This window comes from Palaemon carinicauda, chromosome 4 (genome assembly GCF_036898095.1).
Source record: "Palaemon carinicauda isolate YSFRI2023 chromosome 4, ASM3689809v2, whole genome shotgun sequence".
Classification (NCBI taxonomy): Eukaryota; Metazoa; Arthropoda; class Malacostraca; order Decapoda; family Palaemonidae; genus Palaemon; species Palaemon carinicauda.
This window is the reverse complement of record NC_090728.1, coordinates 64,705,959-64,731,656: the sequence shown is the minus strand read 5'-3', so window position 1 is coordinate 64,731,656 and position 25,698 is coordinate 64,705,959. Positions and strand designations below refer to the sequence as shown.

The window sequence follows — 25,698 nt, the reverse complement described above, 5'->3', positions numbered from 1 at the left end:
AAGTTAGAATTCTGGAAACCTTTAGTTTAATTCTCTGGGAATATTCACTGTAGTCATATATACCCTTAGGAAGCTACTAAAGGAACCTTCCATCAGGACAACATGGCTATCTCACCCAAAAATAGGTCAGCTGATGACCTTTAGTATCAACCATTCTGGAAAATTGAATATAGCATCAAATGGGTAATCCCAATTAATTGTTGGGTGACTTAAGTCTTATGGAAAACTTAACCCTTTTACCCCCAGGCTATTTGGAAATTTCCAACCCTTAACCCCCAGGGGTTATTTTTTTCAAGCACATTTTGCAGTATATTTTTTTTAAATTGCTCTAACAGCCTCAATTTTTCTCATAGAGAGGTCAGGTTGGTCTCATTCTCTTGGAAAATGTCTGAAGTTTCTCAAAAAAATATCAAAAATATGAAAAAAAAAAAAATTTTTATAGCATTTTTTTGCAAGGACGTACCGGTACGTCCATGGTGGTAAAGGGACGAGTTTTGTGAAACGTACCAGTAGGTCCTTTGGGGGTAAAAGGGTTAAAAGTATTTTACCAAGATATTCTAAATAACCTATACCTCGGCCAAGTAAATATAGTATCAATTACTATCAAACTAAATCTGCATAGTTAATAGGTCATTCTATGTTCTAAAATTTAAAGAATTTTCCTTTCTTTAACCTTATTACTATTGCATGTAACTCTACTGTAATTGGCTCAGCCTTTCATGAAATATATTCCAGTCTTCAGTCTTGGCCCTTAATGCAGAGTTATTCACTATATTGTTAACCCTTTTACCCCCAAAGAACGTACTGGTACGTTTAACAAAAGCCATCCCTTTACTCCCATGGACGTACCGGTACGTCCTTGCAAAAAAATGCTATAAAAATTTTTTTTTCATATTTTTGATAATTTTTTGAAAAAACTCAGGCATTTTCCAAGAGATTGAGACCAACCTGACCTCTCTATGACAAAAATTAAGGCTGTTAGAGCAATTTGAAAAAAATATACTGCAAAATGTGCTGGGAAAAAAATAACCCTTGGGGGTTAAGGGTTGGAAATTTCCAAAGAGCCTGGGGGTAAAAGGGTTATAGGCTATGTACTTATTAGGTACTGTGTGTGCAAAGGATTTGGACATAGAAGAAAAATTTACAACCCAGTGTTCTTACCTGAAGTATAGTGTACAGTACTGTACCATTCAGATGCTATTCTACTTTTAACATTGATGTAAAAAAAGAAAAAGAAAAAAGCATTGTGTTTTATTTGCTCTCTCTCGAAGTTGGGTGAAGAAAATAGCTTTGATCCAATTTTCACAAATGATTGTAACCTGTGCAACGAACATTTCAAAGCAGCCATTACCCAAACAACGGCTGAAACTTCATACAAAAAATAGTCCTGGAATGCCTCAACTCTATTATTATTATTATTATTACTAGCCAAGCTACAACCCTAGTTGGAAAAGTATGATGCTATAAGCCCAAGGGCTCCAATTGGGAAAAATAGCCCAGTGAGGAAAGGAAATAAGGAAATAAATAAATGATGAGAATAAATGAACAATAAATCATTCTAAAAACAGTAACAACGTCAAAACGGATATGTCCTATATAAACTATTAACAACGTCAAAAACAGATATGTCATATATAAACTATATAAAGACTCATGTCTTATTGCTCAACGATTGTGATGATCTATTAAAAAACAAATAAGACAAATAGAATTCACCTTAGTCGGATCGTTACTTTAACCCTTTTACCCCCAATCGACGTACTGGTACATTTCATAAAACTCATCCCTTTACCCCCATGGACGTACTGGTACGTCCTTGCAAAAAACTGCTATTCACATTATTTTTTGCATATTTTTGATAACTTTATGAGAAACTTCAGGCCTTTTCCAAAAGAATGAGACCAACCTGACCTCTCTATGATGAAAAGTAAGGATGTTAGAGGAATTTAAAAAATATATATTACAAAATGTGCTTGAAAAAAAAAAAAACACCCGGGGGTTAAGGGTTGGAAAGTTCCAAATAGCCTGGGGGTAAAAGGGTTAAGAACCGTGGTCAAAGTTTTTTTTTTTTTTTAACGTAAATTTGAATTTTAAATATAAAACTTACAGCGGGTTATATAAAAGAGCTGAAGTCCCTGACGCCAGGGCAGAAAATTCAAATCTCGCGCTATCGAAGATACGCCAGGTGTACCAACCGCACCCTAGCGGTAGAACAGGTGGAACTACACACCAACTCCAGTTCTTCTCTCTGCCGTCATAGCTGACTGACATACAGAAGTTCGCTCTCGTGTTTTTACTCTCTTGGGAAGTTGTTTGGTGATGTACAACGTTCTTTTTTGAGTTTAAGCTATCGTTGATTAATTTTCCTTGGTTCTTATCTTGAAATCTTTTTGTTTGAGATTTTCTTTATTGTTTTTTCCCTTACTTTTTGCTTGTCGGTCTCTCACGTTAACTTTAAAATGGCCGACTCCTCCCCTGCTCAGCGTAGGTGTGTTAGTGAGGGTTGTCGTACACGACTTCCTAATGGATCTATTGATCCTCATTCTATTTGTGTAAAATGTAGGGGTAAATTTTGTTCATTAGATGATAGGTGTAATGAGTGTCTTTCCTTAACTAATGATGATTTTGGTACTTACGATCGTTATGTTAGGAGATTAGAGAGAGATAGACTTAGGCGTAGTTCTTCCCGATCTGTGGATAGAACCTTACCTATTTTACCTGTTCCTAATCCTGTTCCTTCCCCTGTGGTGGTAGATCAGGAACCTACTATGAAGGACATGTTTACTGCTATTTTGTCTCTTGGTGAGAAAGTTGAGTCCTTAGCAGCCGATAGAAATACTATCTTTTCAGAGTTAAAGGTATTGAAAAACCGTGATCCTATCGGAACTGTGGAAAGTGTTTCAGTGTCTGATGTGGTACCGAAGAATCGTGACTCTCTCGGTGTTGTGACAAGTGTTGATAATGTGTTTAGTGTTGCGGAAGGTGCGTCGACTCGAGTGTCTGATGTGGTACCGAAGAATCGTGACTCTCTCGGTGTTGTGACAAGTGTTGATAATGTGTTTAGTGTTGCGGAGGGTGCGTCGGCACGATCTTGTCGTTCACCTAGCCTTAGACCTCTTTCGAGCTCTCGAACCCATGGGAGAAGTAATGTCGAACGGCTTAAGGGAACGAGAAGCATCATCAATCGTGCAGACGTCCCCTCGAACGTTCCTGTTGCCGTAGCTCAGGTCGTTCACCCTCATCGTAGGAAAGGTGAGGTTCATACGTTATCCCCGTCTTCCGATGAAGGGTCGGGGAGTGAGATCTGGCGGCGAGCGTCGAGACCGCTTAAACGCTCCCATGTTGATTTGGACGCGGCGCGTCAAAACACACAGCGTCGGGAATCGCCTGTGCGGCCAGGATGTAGTTCGTGGGGTTCACCGGAACGTTTCCGTTCTCCCAGCGCTTGCACTCCGGCCAAACGTTCAGTTCACCGTGTTCGTGCGGATATGATTCCTTCCGATTCGGACCTTGTAACTATTCATGCACCTCCTCTTCCATCGGATTGGCTTTCTTCCCCTGAAATGCGTGGTGACATTAGTGCGAATCTTCCTTCTAGGAGTTCTGTTGATCCGAAATGGACTGCGCTTTTGTCTATGAAGGAACAACTCTCTTCGTTGATGGATTCTTATCAACCAAGTGTTGGCGTTGTGTCTGGGCGTTCGATGTCAGACCAGTTATCGCACAAACGTTCGATGGTATATGGCCTTGACGAGTTATCACTTAGACGGTCTCCCATTCACAGTGTTCAACGCCAGGTTGATTTTGATGAGTCGCGTCAGAGAGTTTTGGTTGACCAGTTTGCGTTTTCTGGTCGCGGGGAAGAGCGTCGGCGTCGACAAGTGGACGAGACGCGGCAACAATTTGAAGTAGTGGATCGCCCGCGGCAACAACTTTTGGACGCGGCGCGTCAAAACATTGGTTTACAGCGGCGACATCCTGACTCCTTTGATCGCTCGCAGCAACAGTCCTCGGACTTTACGCGACCTCGCGGCGATCTTCAACAGTTTCCTTCTGATTTCAAGCGTTCTTCTGTTCAACAACAGTTGAATTCTAAGCGGTCTAAGCAGTTGTTGGTTGAGGATGATCGTCTACATGTCCGTGTTTCGCATCAATCTACTTCTACTTCTCCCCACCAAATTGACTCAGATGTTGGCCTTGACAGGCAGTCCCATCCAGACGTTGTTCCTTCGGTTCAGGCTGCAGCTGTTGCTGCACTGCCAGAAGACGAACCAGAGGAAAAGTCGGATGAGGATAATCCTATTGAGGAAGTCTCTGAGAATGAGGAGGAGAAGCATTATCAGCATGCTGTGGACCTTCGCAAGTTTATGCTTATTTTGACTGGAATTTTCCCGGATTCTTTTACCCCTGTGGCCCCTCGTTCTCCGCCTTCTGAATTCATCTTAGGTAAAGCTACTAAGGTTCCAGTTTACACCAAGATGGTTCTTTCTCGATCTTCTAAGCGGGCCTTGAAGTTAATGGGTTCTTGGTTGGACTCCAAGAAAGCTTTTGGCAAGACGGCCTTTGCCTTTCCTCCCGCTAGGTTAGCCTCTAAATCTAGTGTGTGGTATGAGACTGGTGAAGTGTTGGGCTTGAGTTTTCCTTCGTCTGCCCAAGGGGATTTTTCAAGTTTGGTAGATGCTTCTCGTCGTCTTGCCTTAAGGAAGACGAAGATTTGGTGGTCCATTCCAGAGTTCGACCATTTGCTTAAAGGTCTTTTCAGGGCCTTCGAAGTTTTTAATTTTTTGGACTGGGCTTTGGGGGCTTTGAGTAAGAGGGTCTCTGATATGACGGAAACGGACACTAGTGGTTTGGTTCATTTGATGTCCTGCTTGGACAAAGGTGTGAGAGATGGCTCCAACGAACTTGCTGCCTTGTTTACAGCTGGAATTCTCAAGAAAAGGGCCACGATGTGCTCCTTCCTCTCCGCAGGAGTGTCTCCCTATCAGAAGACAGGCCTTCTTTTCGCACCTTTGTCTAATTCTTTATTTCCTCAGGAATTAGTGGGCGAGGTGGCTACTGCTCTCACTCAGAAGGCCACACATGACTTAGTTACTCATTCGACTAGGAAAGTTTTGCCTCCGTCTTTCTCCTCTCGAAAACCTAAGGAATCTTCTTCTGGGTTTCGTCCTCAGTCCTTTCGTGGGAAGCCCTCTGGGAGAGGCTCTTTTAAACCAGAAGGAAGGAAACCTAGAGGCAGAGGGGGCAAGTCCGGCCGAGGTAAAGTCTGACTGCCCTCTCCTTCAGACAGCAGTGGGGGCCAGGTTGACTCACTTTTGGGAGGCTTGGGAGAAGAATGGAGCGGACCCCTGGTCCGTCCAGGTGTTAAAGGAAGGCTACAAGATCCCCTTCCTGACCAATCCTCCTTTAGTCACAGATCCAGTGGATCTTTCGCCCAAATACAGAGAGGGTCCCAAGAAACAAGCCATGCTTCTACAGATGTCTCTTTTATTAGAGAAACGAGCAATAGAGGAAGTGCAAGATGTTACGTCTCCGGGGTTTTACAACCGCCTTTTTCTAGTACCCAAGAGTTCCGGGGGGTGGAGACCGGTTCTGGACGTAAGTGTGCTCAATGGTTACGTCCAAAACTCGACGTTCACCATGGAGACTCAGAAAACAGTTCTGGCAGCTGTGAGGAAGGACGATTGGATGGTCTCTTTAGATCTTCAGGATGCCTATTTCCACCTTCCGATTCATCCCAGCTGCAGACGTTATCTGAGGTTCATGGACGGAAACAAGGTCTTCCAGTTCAGGGCTCTTTGTTTCGGACTTTGCACGGCTCCTCTATTGTTCACCAAGATCATGCTGAACGTGGCAAGCATGCTGCATTCGAGGGGAATCAGGGCCTCTCTGTATCTGGACGATTGGCTGATAAGAGCCTCCTCAGCCGATTGTTGTTTGAAGGACCTCAAGATGACTTTGGATCTCTCCAGAGAACTGGGTCTCCTGGTGAGCTCGAAAAAATCACAACTCATTCCATCCCAGGAGATTCTTTATTTGGGGATGGAGATTCACAGTCGGAGTTTTCGGGCTTTTCCGTCGTCGGTGAGAATCCAAGCAGCCCTCCTAAAAGTACAAACGTTCCTGAAGAGAGATCTTTGCTCCGTCAGAGATTGGATGAGCCTTCTGGGGACTCTCTCGTCGTTAGAGAAGTTCGTGACCCTGGGGAAGTTGTTCTTGCGTCCTCTTCAGTTTCATCTCAACCGCCATTGGAAGAAAGGGGACAACCTCGACAGGGATTGCATTCCCATCTCGACTTCCATCAAGTCTCATCTTCAATGGTGGAACAACGAGCCCAGACTGAAAGAAGGCTTGTCTTTACTTCAGAGGAACCCAAACCTCGTGTTGTGTTGCGACGCCTCCAACTCGGGGTGGGGAGCCACTCTAGAGAAGCAGGAACTTTCGGGGACTTGGACGGTAGAGCAAACCTCTCTCCACATCAATCAAAAAGAGCTTTTAGCTATTCATCTGGCTCTCATCGGCTTCGAAAAGCAGATCAGGGGCAAGGTAGTCCAAGTCAATTCGGACAGCACGACAGCTCTGGCCTATATTGCGAAACAAGGCGGGACCCACTCTTGGCCTCTGTTCGAGATTGCAAGACTGCTCCTCATCTGGGCGGAGGAAAGGAAGGTGACTCTTTTGACGCGGTTCATCCAGGGAGTCAACAATGTGAGCGCAGACAGACTCAGCAGGAAAGGTCAGGTTCTCTCCACAGAATGGATTCTGCACCCGGACATCTGCAAGAGTCTGTGGCGGTTATGGGGTCGACCTCTCGTGGATCTCTTTGCCACCGCGAAGACCAAACGACTAGAGTGTTATTGCTCTCCGGTTCCAGATCCCGAAGCTTTTCACATAGACGCTTTTCTGATGAACTGGTCACACATGGAGGTTTATGCCTTTCCTCCGTTCAAGATCCTTTACAAAGTGATTCAGAAGTTCGTTTCACACGAGGAGACCAGAATGACACTGATAGCTCCGTTCTGGCCGTCAAGGAGCTGGTTTCCAGAGGTACTGGAATGGATGGTGGATGTCCCGAGAAGCCTTCCCATGAGACCCGATCTTCTCAGACAACCTCACTTGGCCCGAAATCATCAAAACCTCCGAGCTCTACGTCTGACTGCCTTCAGACTATCGAAAAACTCGCTAGAGCTAGAGGATTTTCGAAGAAGGCAGCCAAGGCAATTGCAAGGGCAAGAAGGTCTTCAACCATCAAGGTGTATCAGTCCAAGTGGGAGTTGTTCAGGGAATGGTGTAGAACTAACGCGATTTCCTCTTCCAGTACATCGCTTTCCCAAATAGCAGATTTTTTCTTGGACCTTAAAACTAAGCATAACTTCTCGTCATCAACTATTAAAGGTTACAGGAGTATGTTGGCGACGGTTTTTCGACACAGGAACCTAGACCTTTCTGATAATAAGGATCTACGAGATTTACTTAGGTCTTTTGATACGACCAAGATGATTCAAACGGCTCCCATCGCCTGGAATTTGGATGTTGTCCTTAAATTTCTCATGAGTGACAGATTTGAGCCTTTACACTCGGCTTCATTTAAGGACTTAACCTTGAAAACCCTTTTTCTAGTTACCCTCGCCACTGCGAAAAGAGTTAGTGAAGTTCACGCTTTAAGCAAGAACATTGGTTTTCGGAATGGGAAAGCCATTTGTTCTTTGCAACTGGGGTTTCTGGCCAAGAACGAAAACCCTTCTCGACCATGGCCCAAATCCTTCGAGATTTCTAACCTTTCGGTTTTGGCTGGCGATGAATTGGAAAGGGTTCTCTGTCCAGTTAGAGCTCTACGTTGTTATGTGGACAGAACTAAGAATCTGAGAGGTAACTCAGACGCTCTGTGGTGTGCAGTTCGGAAACCCTCGATGCCCATGTCCAAGAATGCCTTGTCTTTTTTCGTTAGATTGTTGATTCGAGAAGCTCATGCTCAGTGTGATGAGTCGGATCAGAGGCTCCTCAAAGTCAAGACACATGAAGTCAGAGCGGTAGCGACTTCAGTGGCCTTTAAACAGAACCGTTCTCTGCAAAGTCTGATGGATACAACATTTTGGAGAAGTAAGTCTGTTTTTGCATCCCATTATTTGAAGAATGTTCAGACTCGCTATGAGGACCTTTTTACGTTGGGTCCTTTTATAGCTGCTAATGCGATAGTAGGTGAATGATCTACCACTACGTTCCCTTTTTTCCTAATACCCCTTTTCTATCTCTTGGAACTCGTTTTTTATGGTTGTTTGTGGAGATTGGGCGTCAGTCTTCCGCAATCTTTGATTGGGCTAGGTGGTCATTTTGTTCCTTGAGTGCACCCGGAACAAGGGTATTGGTTGAGGTCCTGTCATGTTATAGGTGTTTGTACCGTTTGACAGCTCCTAGAGATTTTCAGCCCGAGTGGATTACTGGATCTCTTAAGGATAGCGGACGAAATGAGGCAGAGTATCATTGCTGTCAGCTTCCTTATCAGGTGAGAACTGCTTAAGTTTATTGTATGTAACCCTTAAGTGAATTTTCTGTATGTAGCTGTCTCTGACCCGCCACCAAGGGGTGTCAATCAGCTCTTTTATATAACCAGCGGGTAAGTTTTATATATAAAAATGATATTTTCATAATAAAATAAATTTTTGAATATACTTACCCGCTGGTTATATAAATTTAACACCCTCCCTCCTCCCCTCTAGAGACTACCTATGGTATGGCTATGAGGCATGGAAGAACTGGAGTTGGTGTGTAGTTCCACCTGTTCTACCGCTAGGGTGCGGTTGGTACACCTGGCGTATCTTCGATAGCGCGAGATTTGAATTTTCTGCCCTGGCGTCAGGGACTTCAGCTCTTTTATATAACCAGCGGGTAAGTATATTCAAAAATTTATTTTATTATGAAAATATCATTTTGCACGAGCAATTTAAACAAGACTGTCTTATATGATGAAAATAGAATCAAAGCAAGCGCTTTAGGCTTGCGTTACATGAACACATAAAGCCATATATAGAATAACGAGGTATAAATGAAATACCTAAGATATTTCAACTTAAGAAGGCTGTTTATTTCAGTAAATTACAAAGGTACTATTTTGCTTAACTGACACATAAAATCACAAAAAACTATCTAAATGAAAATTGAAAGCAATAGCTAACTTATACTTTAAGAAAATACAAAAGGGATAATTCAAATAATGCATTGGTTGAATTAGGAATGCAAAGTTTTAAGAAAATAACGAAAGCACATGTTCCTCCAAAGCAAGAGTAAAAAATGAAATACGTAAAAAAACACAATCACAGTACATAAAATCTCTTACAAATACCATGAATAATTTAGGATGTTTGCAAACACCAATTTGTCATAGGAAATATTAAAATATTCTTGCTGTTTTGTGTATGTTCCAACTTCCTTCACTGATAAAAGCTACATTTTTGTCACAAAAAAGAAAAAAAAAAACATGGAATTTTCTTCTCAAAACAAAAAATTAGATTTAAAATAGTTATATAAGAAAAATATATTTAATAGCCTATCAGACATGGAAATTAAGACTATAGAAAGGGGCCGAATCGAGATGGCCGGTAAGGCGTAGGGGGGAGCCTTTGTATAACGACGGACAGGACTTGCCGCGTGCACAGAACACCACCTAACATAAAATTCCTCACCTAACCTAACATACAAGCTGTGTCCTTCCTTACTTACACACCATAAATTGCCATATTCTTAGTGATATGATTAAAACTATGGGAGTTATGGAGTATGGCCATCATCATACATACACCCCGGGTTAGGTTATGTTAACTTCATTTAGTTACGTTTAGGATAGATAAGTTTACGATAACTTAATAACTTGGGGGGATGAGATAGCTTTGTTAAGGGTTGATTTATTTACAGTTAAATTAGGTAAATTCCTAAATAGTATTCACAACAGAGAGGGGTGAATCTGTGGGAATATTAAAAGTTTCGCCCGCGTCCTCAGCCCCCCCCAAAAAAACTAAATCATAAAATTCAATACTTAATTCCAGTGCTTCCTCAGTCACTTCAATGGACTTTAAGCCGTCAAGTAAGTACTCGTGCACAACGGTATCGAAAGCAGCACTAAGATCTAACATAATCAAAATTCCACACTTTCCCTCATCAAGAAGACCTATCATATCGTTCATTATTGAGCATAAGGTAGTTTCTGTAGAGTGATTAGCTCTGTAGGCCGATTGATTTTCCGGGAATACCTCTAACTCATCAATATGCGCCCATAATTGCTCACTTATGATTTTTTCAATAAGCTTCGACATGTAGGATAAATTTGAAATGGGCCTATATGAATTTAGTTCGTTTACATCACCTTTTCCTTTGTATATTGGTTTGATCAACGCAGTTTTTTCACAGCTATGAAAACAGGATTGTGATATACTTAGGTTAATTATATTCAGGTAAATATTATATACAACTCGCTTGTTTGGAGCTTCACTTATTGAACTGTTTGGGAAAGGGTCGTTTCCACAATATGTATTCTTCATATCTCTCATAACCTTTAACAAGTCGCACATATTTATTTCCTTAAATTTTATTAATTTCTTACCCTCCTTCACTGGCATAACTGACTGTCCTTCTAAGTGATTTTGGGGGAAACCTCTATAAATTTTATCAATTTTTTCATTGAAGAATATTGCAAATTCCTCTGCACAGACATTTTCAGGCAAGACATATATTTTTTTTTTAATCCCATCAAATCATCTAGGTTTTGCGAAACTCCCTCATGTTAACCCTTTAACCCCCAGGCTATTTGGAAATTTCCAACCCTTAACCCCCAGGGGGTTATTTTTTTCAAAGCACATTTTCCAGTATATTTTTTTTAAATTGCTCTAACAGCCTTAATTTTTGTCATAGAGAGGTCAGGTTGGTCTCATTCTCTTGGAAAATGCCTGAATTTTTTCTAAAAAATTATCAAAATTATGAAAAATGTTATTTTCATTAGTAAAATAAATTTTTGAATATACTTACCCGATAATCATGTAGCTGTCAACTCCGTTGCCCGACAGAATTCTATGGAGGGATACGCCAGCTATCACAATACTAGAAGGGGGTGTACTTACCAGCGCCACCTGTGGCCAGGTACTCAAGTACTTCTTGTTGACACCTCCTCAATTATTCCTCGGTCCACTGGTTCTCTCTGGGGAGGAAGGGAGGGTCGATTAAATCATGATTATCGGGTAAGTATATTCAAAAATTTATTTTACTAATAAAAATAACATTTTTCAATATTAAACTTACCCGATAATCATGTAGCTGATTCACACCCAGGGAGGTGGGTGAAAACCAGTGTACAAGATTAAAGGATAGCTAAGTATCCCATATTTCATATAACAGTTATCTCAAATAACAATGAAATAATAAGTACCTGGTAAGGAAGTCGAATAGAACCGTTACTCTGCCTCTTTATTTAAAGTTCGTCTTCCTTACTGAGCGCAGCGTTCCTCTTGGAGGCTGAATCAACCCAAAGGTGCCAAAGTATACGGGGTTGCAACCCCTACTAAAGGACCTCTACCAAACCTTTAACCCAGGCGCTTCTCAAGAATGAATAGACCACCCGCCAAATCAAAGGATGCGGAAGGCTTCTTAGCCTACCGTAACAACCATAAAAACAACAATAAAAGCATTCAAGAGAAAGGTTAAAAAAGGTTATGGGATTAAGGGAATGTAGTGGCTGAGCCCTCACCTACTACTGCACTCGCTGCTACGAATGGTCCCAGGGTGTAGCAGTTCTCGTAAAGAGACTGGACATCTTTCAGATAAAATGATGCAAACACTGACTTGCTCCTCCAATAGGTTGCATCCATTATGCTCTGCAGAGAACGGTTTTTATTAAAGGCCATCGAAGTAGCTACGGCTCTTACTTCGTGGGTCCTTACCTTCAGCAATGCAAGGTCTTCCTCCTTTAAGTGAGAATGTGCTTCTCTGATCAGAAGCCTTATATAATACGAAAGCCCATTCTTGGACATGGGTCTCGAAGGTTTCTTGATGGCACACCATAAGGCTTCTGACTGTCCTCGAATAGGTTTAGACCTCTTAAGATAATATTTGAGAGCTCTGACAGGGCAAAGAACTCTCTCTAGTTCGTTACCTACCATGTTGGAGAGGCTAGGTATTTCGAACGATCTAGGCCAAGGACGTGAAGGAAGCTCGTTCTTTGCTAGGAATCCAAGCTGAAAAGAACATGTTGCAGATTCGGTTGTGAAACCAATGTTCTTGCTGAAGGCATGAACCTCACTGACTCTCTTAGCTGTTGCAAGGCAAACGAGAAAAAGAGTCTTGAGGGTAAGGTCCTTGAAGGAAGCTGACTGGAGAGGTTCGAACCTAGATGACATAAGGAACCTTAAGACTACGTCTAGATTCCAGCCTGGAGTGGAAAGACGACGTTCTTTAGACGTCTCAAAAGACTTAAGAATGTCTTGAAGGTCCTTGTTGGAAGACAGGTCCAAACCTCTGTGGCGGAGAACTGAAGCCAACATACTCCTATATCCTTTAATCGTAGGTGCTGAAAGGGATCTCTCATTCCTAAGATGTAGAAGGAAGTCAGCTATTTGGGTCACAGAGGTATTGGTAGAGGATATTGAATTGGCTCTACACCAGCTTCGGAAGACTTCCCACTTAGACTGGTAGACTCTACGAGTGGAAACCCTTCTTGCTCTGGCAATCGCACTGGCTGCCTCCTTCGAAAAGCCTCTAGCTCTAGCGAATCTTTCGACAGTCTGAAGGCAGTCAGCCGAAGAGCGTGGAGGTTTGGGTGCAACCTGTCTACGTGAGGTTGACGTAGAAGGTCCACTCTTAGAGGTAGAGTCCTGGGGAAGTCGACTAGCCATTGAAGTACCTCTGTGAACCATTCTCTTGCAGGCCAAAGGGGAGCAACCAGCGTCAGCCGTGTCCCTTCGTGCGAGACGAATTTCTGCAGAACTTTGTTTATTATCTTGAACGGTGGGAATGCGTACAGGTCGAGATGGGACCAGTTCAGTAGAAAAGCATCCACATGAACTGCTGCAGGGTCTGGAACAGGGGAACAATACAGCGGAAGTCTCTTGGTTATGGAGGTGGCAAACAGATCTATGGTAGGTTGACCCCACAAGGTCCAAAGTCTGTTGCACACACTCTTGTGGAGGGTCCATTCCGTGGGAATGACCTGATTCCTTCTGCTTAGGCGATCTGCTGAGACGTTCATGTCGCCCTGAATGAACCTCGTGACCAGAGTGAGGTTTAGACCTCTTGACCAAATGAGGAGGTCCCTTGCGATCTCGTATAGGCTCCTCGAATGGGTCCCTCCTTGCTTGGAGATGTAAGCCAAGGCTGTGGTATTGTCTGAGTTCACCTCCACCACTTTGCCTAGCAGGAGGGACTTGAAGTTCAACAGGGCTAGATGAACTGCTAGCAGCTCCTTGCAGTTGATGTGGAGTAATCCTTGTTCCTCGTTCCACGTTCCTGAGCATTCCCGTCCGTCCAAGGTTGCACCCCAGCCCGAGTCCGATGCATCTGAGAAGAGATGAAGATTGGGGGTCTGAATGGCCAACGATAGACCTTCCCTGAGAAGGAGGTTGTGCTTCCACCACAGGAGAGTGGTCTTCATCTCTTGGTTGATAGGGATAGAGACTGCTTCGAGAGTCGAACCCTTGTCCCAATGAGCTGCAAGATGGAATTGAAGAGGGCGGAGGTGGAGTCTCCCTAGCTCGACAAACAGGGCCAGTGATGAGAGGGTCCCTGTGAGACTCATCCACTGTCTCACTGAGCAACTGCTCCTCTTCAGCATGCTCATGATGCACTCTAGGGCTTGGCTTATCCTGGGGGCCGATGGAAAAGCCCGAAAATCCTGACTCCGAATCTCCATTCCCAGGTACACAATGGATTGGGAGGGAATGAGTTGAGACTTCTCTATATTGACTAATAGACCTAGGTCTCTGATTAAGTCTAAAGTCCAATTGAGATTCTCCAGACAACGACGACTCGTGGAGGCTCTCAACAGCCAGTCGTCTAGGTAGAGGGAGGCTCTGATGTTCGACAAGTGTAGGAATTTTGCTATGTTCCTCATCAGATGAGTAAAGACCATAGGAGCTGTGCTTAGGCCAAAACACAGGGCTTGGAATTGGTAGACAACCTTTCCAAAAACGAATCTCAGGAAAGGTTGGGAGTCTGGATGAATAGGAACGTGAAAGTATGCATCTTTCAAGTCCAACGAGACCATCCAGTCCTCCTGTCTGACCGCTGCTAAGACCGACTTGGTCGTCTCCATCGTGAACGTCTGCTTGGTGACATACTCGTTGAGAGAGCTGACGTCCAGCACCGGTCTCCAACCTCCTGTCTTCTTGGCCACAAGAAAGAGACGGTTGTAGAAGCCCGGGGATTGATGGTCCCGGACTATAACCACTGCCTTCTTCTGCACAAGTAGCGACACCTCCTGGTGCAAAGCTAGCCTCTTGTCCTCTTCTTTGTAGTTGGGAGAGAGGTTGATGGGTGATGTGGTCAGAGGTGGTTTGAGGCAGAATGGAATCCTGTAACCGTTCCTCAGCCAACTGACAGACTGGGCATCTGCACCTCTCTTCTCCCAGGCTCGCCAGAAGATCTTGAGTCTGGCTCCTACTGCTGTCTGGAGAAGCGGAGAGTCAGTTTTTTCCTTTTGATGTCCTGGATCCTTTCCTAGACTTGCTCCTGTGAGAGTCTGGACGGGAGCTTCCTCGGCTGGGGGCTCTACCACGAAAGGGCGGTATGAACCTCGTAGCAGGGGTATCAGCCACTGGGGAGCGATAAGTCTTGGGGACTGAGGTAGTAACCTTAGACTTACGAGCCGATGAGGCTACAAGATCGTGTGTATCTTTTTGTATCAGGGCAGCAGACAAGTCCTTAACCAGCTCTTCGGGGAAGAGGAACTTCGAGAGCGGAGCAAAAAGGAGTTGTGACCGTTGGCAAGGTGTAATGCTGGCGGAAAGGAAGGTACACAGTTGTTCCCTTTTCTTCAAAACCCCTGATACAAACATCGACGCAAGCTCACCCGATCCATCTCTAATGGCCTTATCCATGCAGGACATTAATAGCATGGCAGAATCTTTGTCCGCAGGAGAGGTCTTCTTGCTGAGGGCCCCAAGGCACCAGTCGAGAAAGTTGAACATTTCAAATGCTCTAAACATTCCTTTCAGTAAGTGATCCAGGTCTGAGAAGGTCCAACAAACCTTAGATCGCCTCATAGCAGTTCTCCGAGGCGAGTCTACCAGACTTGAGAAGTCAGCCTGGGCAGAGGCAGGAACTCCCAAGCCTGGTGCTTCCCCTGTGGCATACCAAACGCTCGCTTTCGAAGTGAGCTTCGTTGGAGGGAACATGAAGGAAGTCTTGCCAAGGTGTTGCTTAGACTGCAGCCACTCCCCTAAGATCCTTAATGCCCTCTTAGAGGATCTAGCTAGGACTAGCTTAGTATAGGTGGACTTAGCTTGTTGTACGCCCAGCGAAAACTCAGATGGTGGAGAGCGGGGAATAGCAGAGACAAAGTGGTCTGGGTAAACCTCCCTAAGTAGAGCCAAGACCTTACGAAAATCAATAGACTGTGGAGAAAGCTTGGATTCATCCACATCTGATGAGGGATCCAGGTGTGCCTCCTCATCATCCGAAGCCTCATCACCAGAGTGTAGCGAAGAGATCGGACAAGAATGCTGAACTGCAGAGTCAGAACGAGAAGGAACAATAATAGTGGTTTCCTCTTCAAGAGTCTGTTGAGGGAAAACCTGAGGCTCAGACTGCAAAGGCTGAATAACAGACGAAGCAGAAGGAAGGCGCATGGGTGGAGGAGGCTGACTCCTAGCATGAGTGGTTGAACCCAGGGATAGCGCTTGCTGAGCGGTTGGAGGAAGCGGAGTAGCAAGTTCCTGTTCCTGTGGTCTGAGCGGAGCATGATGAGGTTGAGGCTGCGCAGAACAAGGTAAATGTCTCGCAAGCTGAGGCTCCTGAGGCGCAAGGCCAAGGTGTAGTGGTGCCTGCCTGGTGGAGGGTTGAGCTCGCTGCAGCGAGAGCTGAGGAGACTGACTCATGGACGGGAGAGGTTGTTGTACCTCAACCGAGAGTTGCACCACTGGTGGAGCAGCAAGGGGAGGCGGAGGAAGAGAGGTATAATCCTCCTGATCCCATAGCAAAGGTTGCCTTAACGAAGGCGGAGGCTGAACACCACTGGGAACAGCAAACTCAGAATGTGGCTCAACATCGTACGCCTGGCAGGTGGTACTGCGATCAGGCGGAGCGAGCACAGGCGGAGCGAACGCAGGCGGAGCGAGAGCAGGCGGAGGGAGTGTAGGCGGAGGCGGAGGCGCAACACTCTCAGCCCGACACTCACGCATCAAGTCCGAAAGCTGTGCTTGCATGGACTGTAGTAGAGTCCACTTAGGGTCGACAGTCGAGCTCTGTTGTGGCAGAACCTTACTCCTCTTGGGCGGAGTGCAGTCGACAGATGACTGCGGCGAGTCAGAGCTGAGCCAATGACTGCAACCTGGCTGAGCACTCGCGGACTGGACTCTGCGTTTAAGTGGTCTCGAGACCTGAGACCAACGTTTCTTCCCTGACAGATGATCAGCGGACGAGAAAAAGACGGGCTCAATCGTCTGCGGGTGGGAGTGACGGTCTTTGGAAGACACGCCCGCAACCACCGAGGAAACTTCTGTGCGCCTAACAAGGCCTGCCGAACCCTTCTGCCCTTCGACATTGCTTCTCCCCTGGGCATGGGAGCTTGCAAGAGGTCCCGGACTGGGAGGACGACTGGCTCGCACAGAAGAATCCTCACGCACCACACTGGCACTGACACTAGCACTTGGCACTGCACTGACACTAGCACTCGTCACAGCACTGGCACTAACTCCACCCACTGCACTCTTGACCTTAAGTTCCTTAACTTCGGCCATCAGAGACTTATGGTCACTTACCACTGATTCTACTTTATCGCCTAAGGCCTGAATAGCACGCAAAACAACAGACATATCAGGCGGAGGGCAAACAGTAGGTTCGGGGGTAGCCACTACAGGGGTAGGAAAAGGTAGGGGATCATGAGGTGAGGAAAACATTGAAGAGTGAGAAGAACTCCTCCTAACTCTACCTCTCTCTAACTTAGATGAATATTTTAAAAGACGGACAAATTCCAGTTCCGAAAGTCCGGCGCATTCCTCACATCGATTTTCTAACTGACAGGGCCTGTCCCTACAGACAGAACAAGCGGTGTGAGGATCTACCGAGGCCTTCGGAATACGCCTATTGCAAGACCTACATCGTCTATGGGAGGGGGCTTGCGAATTGTCAGACATCTTGAATCCAAAGAGTTAGCCAAAGGGGTTTCCAAAATCAAGCAAAAGATCGTTAACCGTTAATCAGGACTATATAAAAGCTATCTAGCTAATATAAGAAGGTTTCCAGTAATGCGACAGCCGAAATCTGAGAGAATACTTCACCAATTAGCCGTGAACAAACTCGAAGATCATAAGCGTATCCCAGAACGTCTTGCCGGAAGCACGACAGAGGAATAATTGAGGAGGTGTCAACAAGAAGTACTTGAGTACCTGGCCACAGGTGGCGCTGGTAAGTACACCCCCTTCTAGTATTGTGATAGCTGGCGTATCCCTCCATAGAATTCTGTCGGGCAACGGAGTTGACAGCTACATGATTATCGGGTAAGTTTAATATTGAAAATTCCAACCCTTAACCCCTAGGGGGTTATTTTTTTCCCAGCACATTTTGCAGTATATTTTTTTTAAATTGCTCTAACAGCCTTAATTTTCATCATAGAGAGGTCAGGTTGGTCTCATTCTCTTGGAAAATGCCTGAATTTTTTCTAAAAAATTATCAAAAATATGAAAAAAATAATTTTTATAGCATTTTTATACAAGGACGTACTGGTACGTCCATGGGGGTAAAGGGATGGCTTTTGTGAAACGTACCAGTACGTCCTTTGGGGGTAAAAGGGTTAATAGTTTTTTTTACTTTCGCCATTGTGGAATTTTCTTTTTGTTTTTTCTAAAAGGAGGTTATAGTCATTTCTGGCCCTATTATATAGAATTCTGGCTTGTGAGGATTTGGCTCTTTTCCATCTATCTTCCATCTTACGTTTATGTCTTTTCGCCTCTAATAGCTCCCTATTATACCATCCAAAATTTTCGTGTACAACTATTTGTTTGCTCTTTATAGGACACTCGGTATCATACATTTTTCCAAAATTGTCATTATATTTTTTGGTATAACACCCAACACATTCTCTATCTACCATAGGTTCACATTGTATGTTCTCACAAGACATTTGCGCTGGGTCCTCTTTATCTGTATGTGGCGAAACTACACGGTTTTCTTCCATCTTAGTGTAGTATCTGCTGTCTAACCTAGAAATACAATAGCTTTGGTTAATATCCGTTCCTGTTAAATAACAGGCAATCCTAAAATAACAAAAGTTAATGTTCTTCTGGAGCCTTTGTATGTCAGCGGCTAGTTCCTCCCTTGTGGATTAAAAATGGACATCTACTAACCTCAATTTTCCCCCCTAACCTACAAGCCCTGTCGTTACCTACTTACCTAACGGGGGGGGGGGGGGGGGGGGGGGGGTAACACCACCTGCGACGCCCCTTTACACTGCCGTACTCTAAGTTAGCCATAATCATACATGCAGGTGGCCGCTATCATGGAGCGTTTGTAGGGTGACAGCCAGATCCCGTAGAAAACGGGAATATTCTGAACTGTGGCCGTCGTTCTATAAACGATTTTGGCGGGAGAAGCTAACTTGAAAAACCCACCTAACCTATACTAAAAGCCGTATCCTTACCCAAGAGGGCTTCGCCCCCCCCCCCCCCGGGACCCCCCCCCCCCCCTTACACAAGTTTCCTTACCTACGGGTACGACGGGAGAAGCTAACTTATAAAAACCCACCTAACCTATGCTAAAAGCCGTGTCCTTACCCAGGGGGGCTGCGCCCCCCAAGGACCCCCCCCCTTACACAACATATTTAAGATCCGTAGACCATTTCCAAACGTTTTTTTTCTATACAAGATAACAGTCGGAACGATAATAAGCAAATTAGGACGCTTGGCCGTAGCGCTACAAACTACCCCGCTATCATACATACACCCTGTTCTTCTGATATTAAGTATATAGAAAGTAAGAGAAAATAAGTATATAGAAAGTTAGAGAAACTAAGTATATAGAAAGTTAGAGAAACTGCCTATACCCTAAGCTAGGCCTCTCCAATTTTAAGGCTTGATAGAGTTACTGAATTTCCCCTTCGGGTAACTGGGTCTTTGCTAAGTTGGACAGCATAGAGCTATGTTGATTTATGCCCAGGCTTATCTCATTCCATAAAAAATAACTAAATTATAAATAATCCATAAAAAAATAACTAAATTCCAAATAATTTATAAGAAAATAACTAAATTCTAAATAATTTATAACAAACCTTCAACAGTTGTTTACATTTCTCAGTCTCCCCTTGCACGACATTAGTAACTTCGGGTCCAATCTTTGCAACGGCGCCTCTAAATCTCTAATAATTTGAATTTATCTTATTTTATATATATTATTTTGTCTTTTTCTCCACATCATCCTGTATAAAATTTCTTCCTTTTCTATATTTATTTCAATAAATAAGAATTAAACTACTATTTTCATTAAGTCTTCTTAAGGGTGTTTGTTTAAATGAATTTCTGTTGCTATATCCTAAGCAAAATAAAAAAAAAATGGGTTAAATCTCTTATTTTCACAAAAATTACAGTTAATTCAACTCCCTTTATGTCTGTTTATTATGTTTATTTTTTAAAGTATTTGTTCTTGCTCTAGATTAAATTACTGATGCAAATATATAATTATTTCTTTCAATAAATAAGAACTAAACTAATATTTTCACTAAGTCTTTTTCTTAAGGGTGTTGTTTAAATGAATTTCTGTTGCTATATCCTAAGCAAAATAAAAAAAATGGGTTAAATCTCTCCTTATTTTCACAAAAATTACAGTTAATTCAACTCCATTTACGTCTATTTATTATGTTTAATTTTCAAAGTATTTGTTCTTGCTCTAGAGTGAACTACTGATGCAAATATATAATCATATATGTTCTTTTATTTGTCTTCCATTTTCTACATATTTCTAAGCTTATTTTATTTACCCATTCTTTCGATCTTTCAGTGTCCCACTTTTTGTTTTCATATTCTATTTCTGCCTTGATAATCCTTTTTATTTGTCTTGTATCCAATTTTAATTCTTGCTGGTACTTGCCAGGTTTTCTGGTTGTTTCCACCATTTTCCCTTTTTCTTGTATGTCCAGGGCTACTGTTTTCAGTATATTTTGTCCTGTTTATATACTGCAGCTTCCCATCTATCACATTTCTTTACATAGATGTCCCTATCTTCTTCTGCTTCCTCTCCAATGCCTTCGATCAAAGGCATCCTCTTCCACTAAACCTCTTCTCTCCCCTTAATATATTATTAGCTTTACTTTTAGTGACATCTAATAATTCCCTATATACTCCATTCTCTATCAATTATAGTTTCTCTATTCCAGTTTCTGTCGAGTATTATTATTATTACTAGCCAAGCTACAACCCTAGTTGGAAAAGCAAGATGCTTTAAGCCCAAGGGCTCCAACAGGGAAAAATAGCATAGTGAGGAAAGGAAATAAGGAAACAAATAAATGATGAGAATAAATTAACAATATATCATTCTAAAAACAGTAACAGCGTCAAAACAGATATGTCCTATACAAACTATTAACGTCAAAAACAGATATGTCATATATAAACAATAAAAAGACTCATGTCAGTCTGGTCAACATGAAAACATTTGCTATAATGTTTGGTCCATACAGAGTAGATGGTAATGCAATACTTTATTAAAACCTTTTTTATTTTCAATTGGTACTGTATTAAAATTTTCTTTATGGTTGAATACATTAGGTTTTCTAGTTTTTGTGCATTTTCTATAATTTCTCCCTGAGTTTGAAATATCTTCTCATTACTGTCTAGATAAATTCATATGTATTTTGAATTTTCTGTTATTTTGATTCCCTCTACGTGGTTTGGCTTTTCTTTTATGTAATATATTATATTGGTCTTCTCTTTATTAATTCCTAACCCATATTTTTTCCGGTTTCTGCTAAAAGTTGAATGTTGCATTTTTCATTCTCTACATCTTTCTCGACCACTAAAGTATCATCTGCAAAAAAATATTGATGCTATCTCTATTAAATTTCTAAAACCGTTTCCTTCCCTTTCTATTTTCTCTATGATTATGTAATTAGTTTAAAAATGGAAGTCGACCCTGATATATGTGTGGACTACTTTAACTTCCTCATCTTAATGATTTTCTCATTCATTTCTCGCTGATCTATGATTAGGTTTCAAGCGGCATCTTGAGATAATTGATTTAGTTCAAAGAAATACTAGACTTCATCTAATGAATTTGTGACAATTTCTCCTGGCACTGGGGCTACACCAAGGTGCATTGGTAGGGGGAACACTGCTGTTTACAAGTCGCTCATGAATGACAGAGGTAAGGGGCAGTGTCAATGCCCTAGGGACTGACTATTTATAGGCCTACATATGAACAGACTCAAGCTAGGACCGAAGGGGTTCAGGCAATGGCTGCTGATTGCATTGGTGAGGGGGAGGGACCCTGTTGTTTAAAGTCTACTCGTGAATGACAGAGGTAAGGGCCAGTGACAATACCCTAGAATGACAATTTATACATATAAGACTCTCCAGCTCGGACCAAAGTGGTCCAGGCAATGACTCCTGATAACTCAACATGTAGACATACAGGTCCCCATCTTAGCTCACATGGATGGTGAGGTTGTATAGACACTACAATTAACTATGGAGCTTGAGCGGGAATCGAACCTCAGTCCAGCAAATTACCAGGCTAGGTCATTTCCAATAGGCCATCAAATTATGAAGTATTAGAGGTTGGACAGCTACATAGTAGATAGGAAGCGAGTAAATTTGGTAAATGACAATTTTTGGAGTTCTCTTTAGCTTTAAAAGAATGGCTTGCTGTTTCTTATTCTGGAAAATTAATCATTCATTAGTTTAACTACTGATCTTACACCTTTTTTATTCTATTCCTTTATAAAAAGCTTACAATTACCATTTTTTTTTCTGTAGTGCCCTTGCTACTGCTATTGAGTTATGGGGTCCTTTGACTGGCCAGATAGTACTACACTGGATCCTTCCCTCTGGTTACAGTTAATTTTCCCTTTGCCTACACATACACCGAATATTCTGGACTATTCTTTACAGATTCTCCTCTGTCCTCATACATCTGACAACACCAAGGTTACCAAACAATTCTTCTTCACCCAAGGGTTTTAATTAATGCACTGTAATTGTTCAGAGGCTACTTTCCTCTTGGTAAGAGTAGAAGAGATTCTTTAGCTATAGTAAGCAGCTCTTCTAGGAGATGGACACTCCAAAAGCAAAGCATTGCTCTCTAGTCTTGGGTAGTGCCATAGCCTCTGTACCATGGTCTTCCAGTCTTAGGTTAGAGTTCTCTTGCTTGAGGGTACATTATCTAATTTCTCTCCCTCTTGTTTTGTTATTTTCATAGTTTATAAAGGAAATATCTATTTTAATGTTGTTACCGTTCTTAAAATATTTTATTTTCCCTTCTCTCCTTTCTTCACTGGGCTATTTTTCCTGTTGGGGGCCCCTGCTTTTCCAACTAGGGTTGTAGCTTGGCAAGTAACAATAATAATAATATTAATAATAATAACATTGTCAGGTACCAGTGACAGAACTTACAAGAAATCATATTTCGTTACTTCTCGACCGGTTAGTTATGATACTTCAATGCACCCAAGTATAAAAATGTTTGGAAACAGATGAAATTACACAACACCAACCATACAAATACCTTTATTAAAGATACAGAGCTGCAATGTAAATCAAAATGCCGTAATTTTACTAATACTAGAACAGAGTGAAAGCAAATAAAGGGGAAATTTAAATTAGCTGTAGGAATAATATCAATAATACTATGGTACGTCACAATTATCATTAACGTGACTAGAAAGGGAGCATGCAGCTTCTGTATACATATCTTACATTAGGACTTTTATTTTATTAGTATTTCACATATGGCCATCGATCTTTCGTATATAAGAATTTGGGAGTTTAGTTACTTTACTCAACCATTAACAATTTCAATAAATTTTCCACAGAAATAGAAGAATATAGATTTTAAGACATTGAAAATGGACTTGTATGAACTGACTCGAAAGTTGACTATGCGTATTTCCACAACATTATTTTTTTCTATCGACTCAATTCTCCTTGAAAGTGAAAGTAAACAACTCCTTTACTAGTCGAGAACATTCTTTGGCTTGGCCTTCCTCCAGGGTGATTCCTGACGAAAGAGGACTAGAGAGGATAAACCCAAAAAGTCAAGGGCGACGAGCTGAAAGAGGCGTGGAAACGAAGGAGGCGTAGAACAAGGAGGAACAGATCGAGCTAGAGAGATATAATATTCACCAAAAGTGGGTCTATGATGAACTAAACTTGGTACGTGAGTGAAGCAAGTGAAAGACACCATCTGTCGCAAATCTTTTGGCAGTGTATTAGCACGTTGTGTCTTGGAATAATCTTCCACTTTGCTCCTCTCAAAAGTCTGCTCCCCAATTTAGGTTGCAGACCTTTCCCCAATTTGACAGCGGGGGGCACAGGCACCTCGCTGTGAAACATAACATAGCATGGAACCCAGTGGCATAAACCTTGAGATAAAAGATATTCAAAGTGAAACGGAATAGCAACCGAAGAGGCAAGTCAGGACTTTTGCGTCTATGACTCCAATGAGATCTTTTTTTATCATGTTGATATCCTTATGCACTCTAATACTACATATGACAGGATCAACACACACTGTTGTCCAAGAGGCAGGTATGAACAAAAGGTTAAGGATTTTGTAATGAAGAGCTGGCAAAATTTTTTAAGCCTCTTCAGCGTGCTCCTCCTCGTCCTCGTATTCTTCTTCTGCGGTGGCATCTTGATACTGCTGGTATTCGGAAACTAAATCGTTCATGTTGGATTCTGCTTCTGTGAACTCCATTTCGTCCATACCTTCTCCGGTATACCAATGAAGGAAAGCCTTTCTTCGGAACATAGCAGTGAACTGCTCGGAAATGCGACGGAATAGTTCTTGGATGGCGGTGGAGTTGCCGATGAAAGTGGAAGCCATCTTAATACCTCTTGGTGGAATATCACAAACTGCAGTCTTGACGTTGTTGGGGATCCATTCGACGAAGTACGAGGAGTTTTTGTTCTGGATGTTCAGCATCTGTTCGTCCACCTCCTTCATGGACATGCGTCCGCGGAAGACTGCGGCGACGGTAAGGTAGCGGCCGTGGCGGGGATCACAAGCAGCCATCATGTTCTTGGCATCGAACATCTGTTGGGTGAGCTCGGGCACAGTCAGGGCGCGGTACATCTGAGAGCCGCGAGAGGTCAAGGGAGCGAATCCGGGCATGAAGAAGTGAAGTCGGGGGAAGGGGACCATGTTCACAGCCAACTTCCTGAGATCTGCGTTGAGCTGGCCGGGGAATCGCAGGCAGGTCGTGACGCCGGACATCGTAAGAGAGACTAGATGGTTCAAATCGCCATATGTTGGGGTGGAGAGTTTCAGTGTCCTAAAGCAAATGTCGTACAAAGCTTCGTTGTCAATACAGTAGGTTTCGTCTGTGTTTTCAACGAGCTGGTGGACTGAAAGGGTGGCATTGTAGGGTTCAACAACAGTGTCAGATACCTGAAAAGAAAAGAAAAAGTTTAATGGGCTGTTCTGCACACAGGGAATATATGCTCAAATGCAGGGACATACAGTATATCCAAATTCAATGAATTTAATATATTAAGTAATGAAGTATTTGGAAACAGTAATAAAAATAATGAAAAATAGAAGGCAACTATTAACAGTAACATTCATGATCAGCTCTGAATAATAGGAAATACTAAAGTTCTTAATAATGTTGATGATAAAAACAAAAGCAGTGAGATTATAGTATTTCTAACAGCAAGGGCACAAGAAACATATAATATAATTACTAAAATTTGAAAAATTATTGCATATAGCAAAAAAATTCAACGTAATTCTACTATATTATCTGAACATCAATTAAAATATATGGAAAAAATATAACTACTAACTTTTGAAAAACTATTGCATATAACAAAAAGATCAATGAAATTCTACGAGATTATATTTCTTTTCACAGCAAGGGCACAAGTAACCTATAATATAATTACTAAAATGTGAAAAATTATTGCATATAACTAAAAGATCAATGTAATTTCTACGAGATTATATTGCTTCTGACAGCAAGGGCACAAGTAACCTATATTATAATCATTAATTTTTGAAAAATGATTGCATATAACGTCAAAAGAAATCATATAAAGTCAAAACACGTAACCAAACAACTTACTTTTGGACTGGGCACGACGGAGAAGGTGTTCATGATACGGTCTGGGTACTCTTCGCGGATCTTGGAGATGAGGAGAGTGCCCATTCCAGACCCAGTGCCACCGCCGAGGGAGTGTGTAAGCTGGAAGCCCTGGAGGCAGTCGCAGCCCTCGGATTCCTTGCGCACGACGTCAAGCACAGAGTCGACTAGCTCGGCGCCCTCTGTGTAGTGGCCCTTGGCCCAGTTGTTGCCGG

The 25,698-nt window shown here is 42.6% G+C and overlaps 1 protein-coding gene across 1 annotated transcript in view; it reads right to left on the bottom strand.

Annotated features, from left to right (window-relative positions):
* Positions 1-22,892: 22,892 nt before the first annotated feature.
* LOC137639992 (tubulin beta-4B chain) overlaps positions 22,893-25,698 on the bottom strand; it is a 33,282-nt gene continuing 30,476 nt past the window's right edge. The window contains exons 4-5 of the mRNA XM_068372333.1: positions 25,466-25,698; positions 22,893-24,789 (exon numbers count right to left, since the gene is read on the bottom strand). The exon at positions 25,466-25,698 is cut by the window's right edge and continues 12 nt beyond it. Coding sequence (XP_068228434.1) covers positions 23,977-24,789; positions 25,466-25,698 — 1,046 coding nt within the window. The 3' untranslated portion in view covers positions 22,893-23,976. The remainder of the gene's footprint in view (positions 24,790-25,465) is intronic.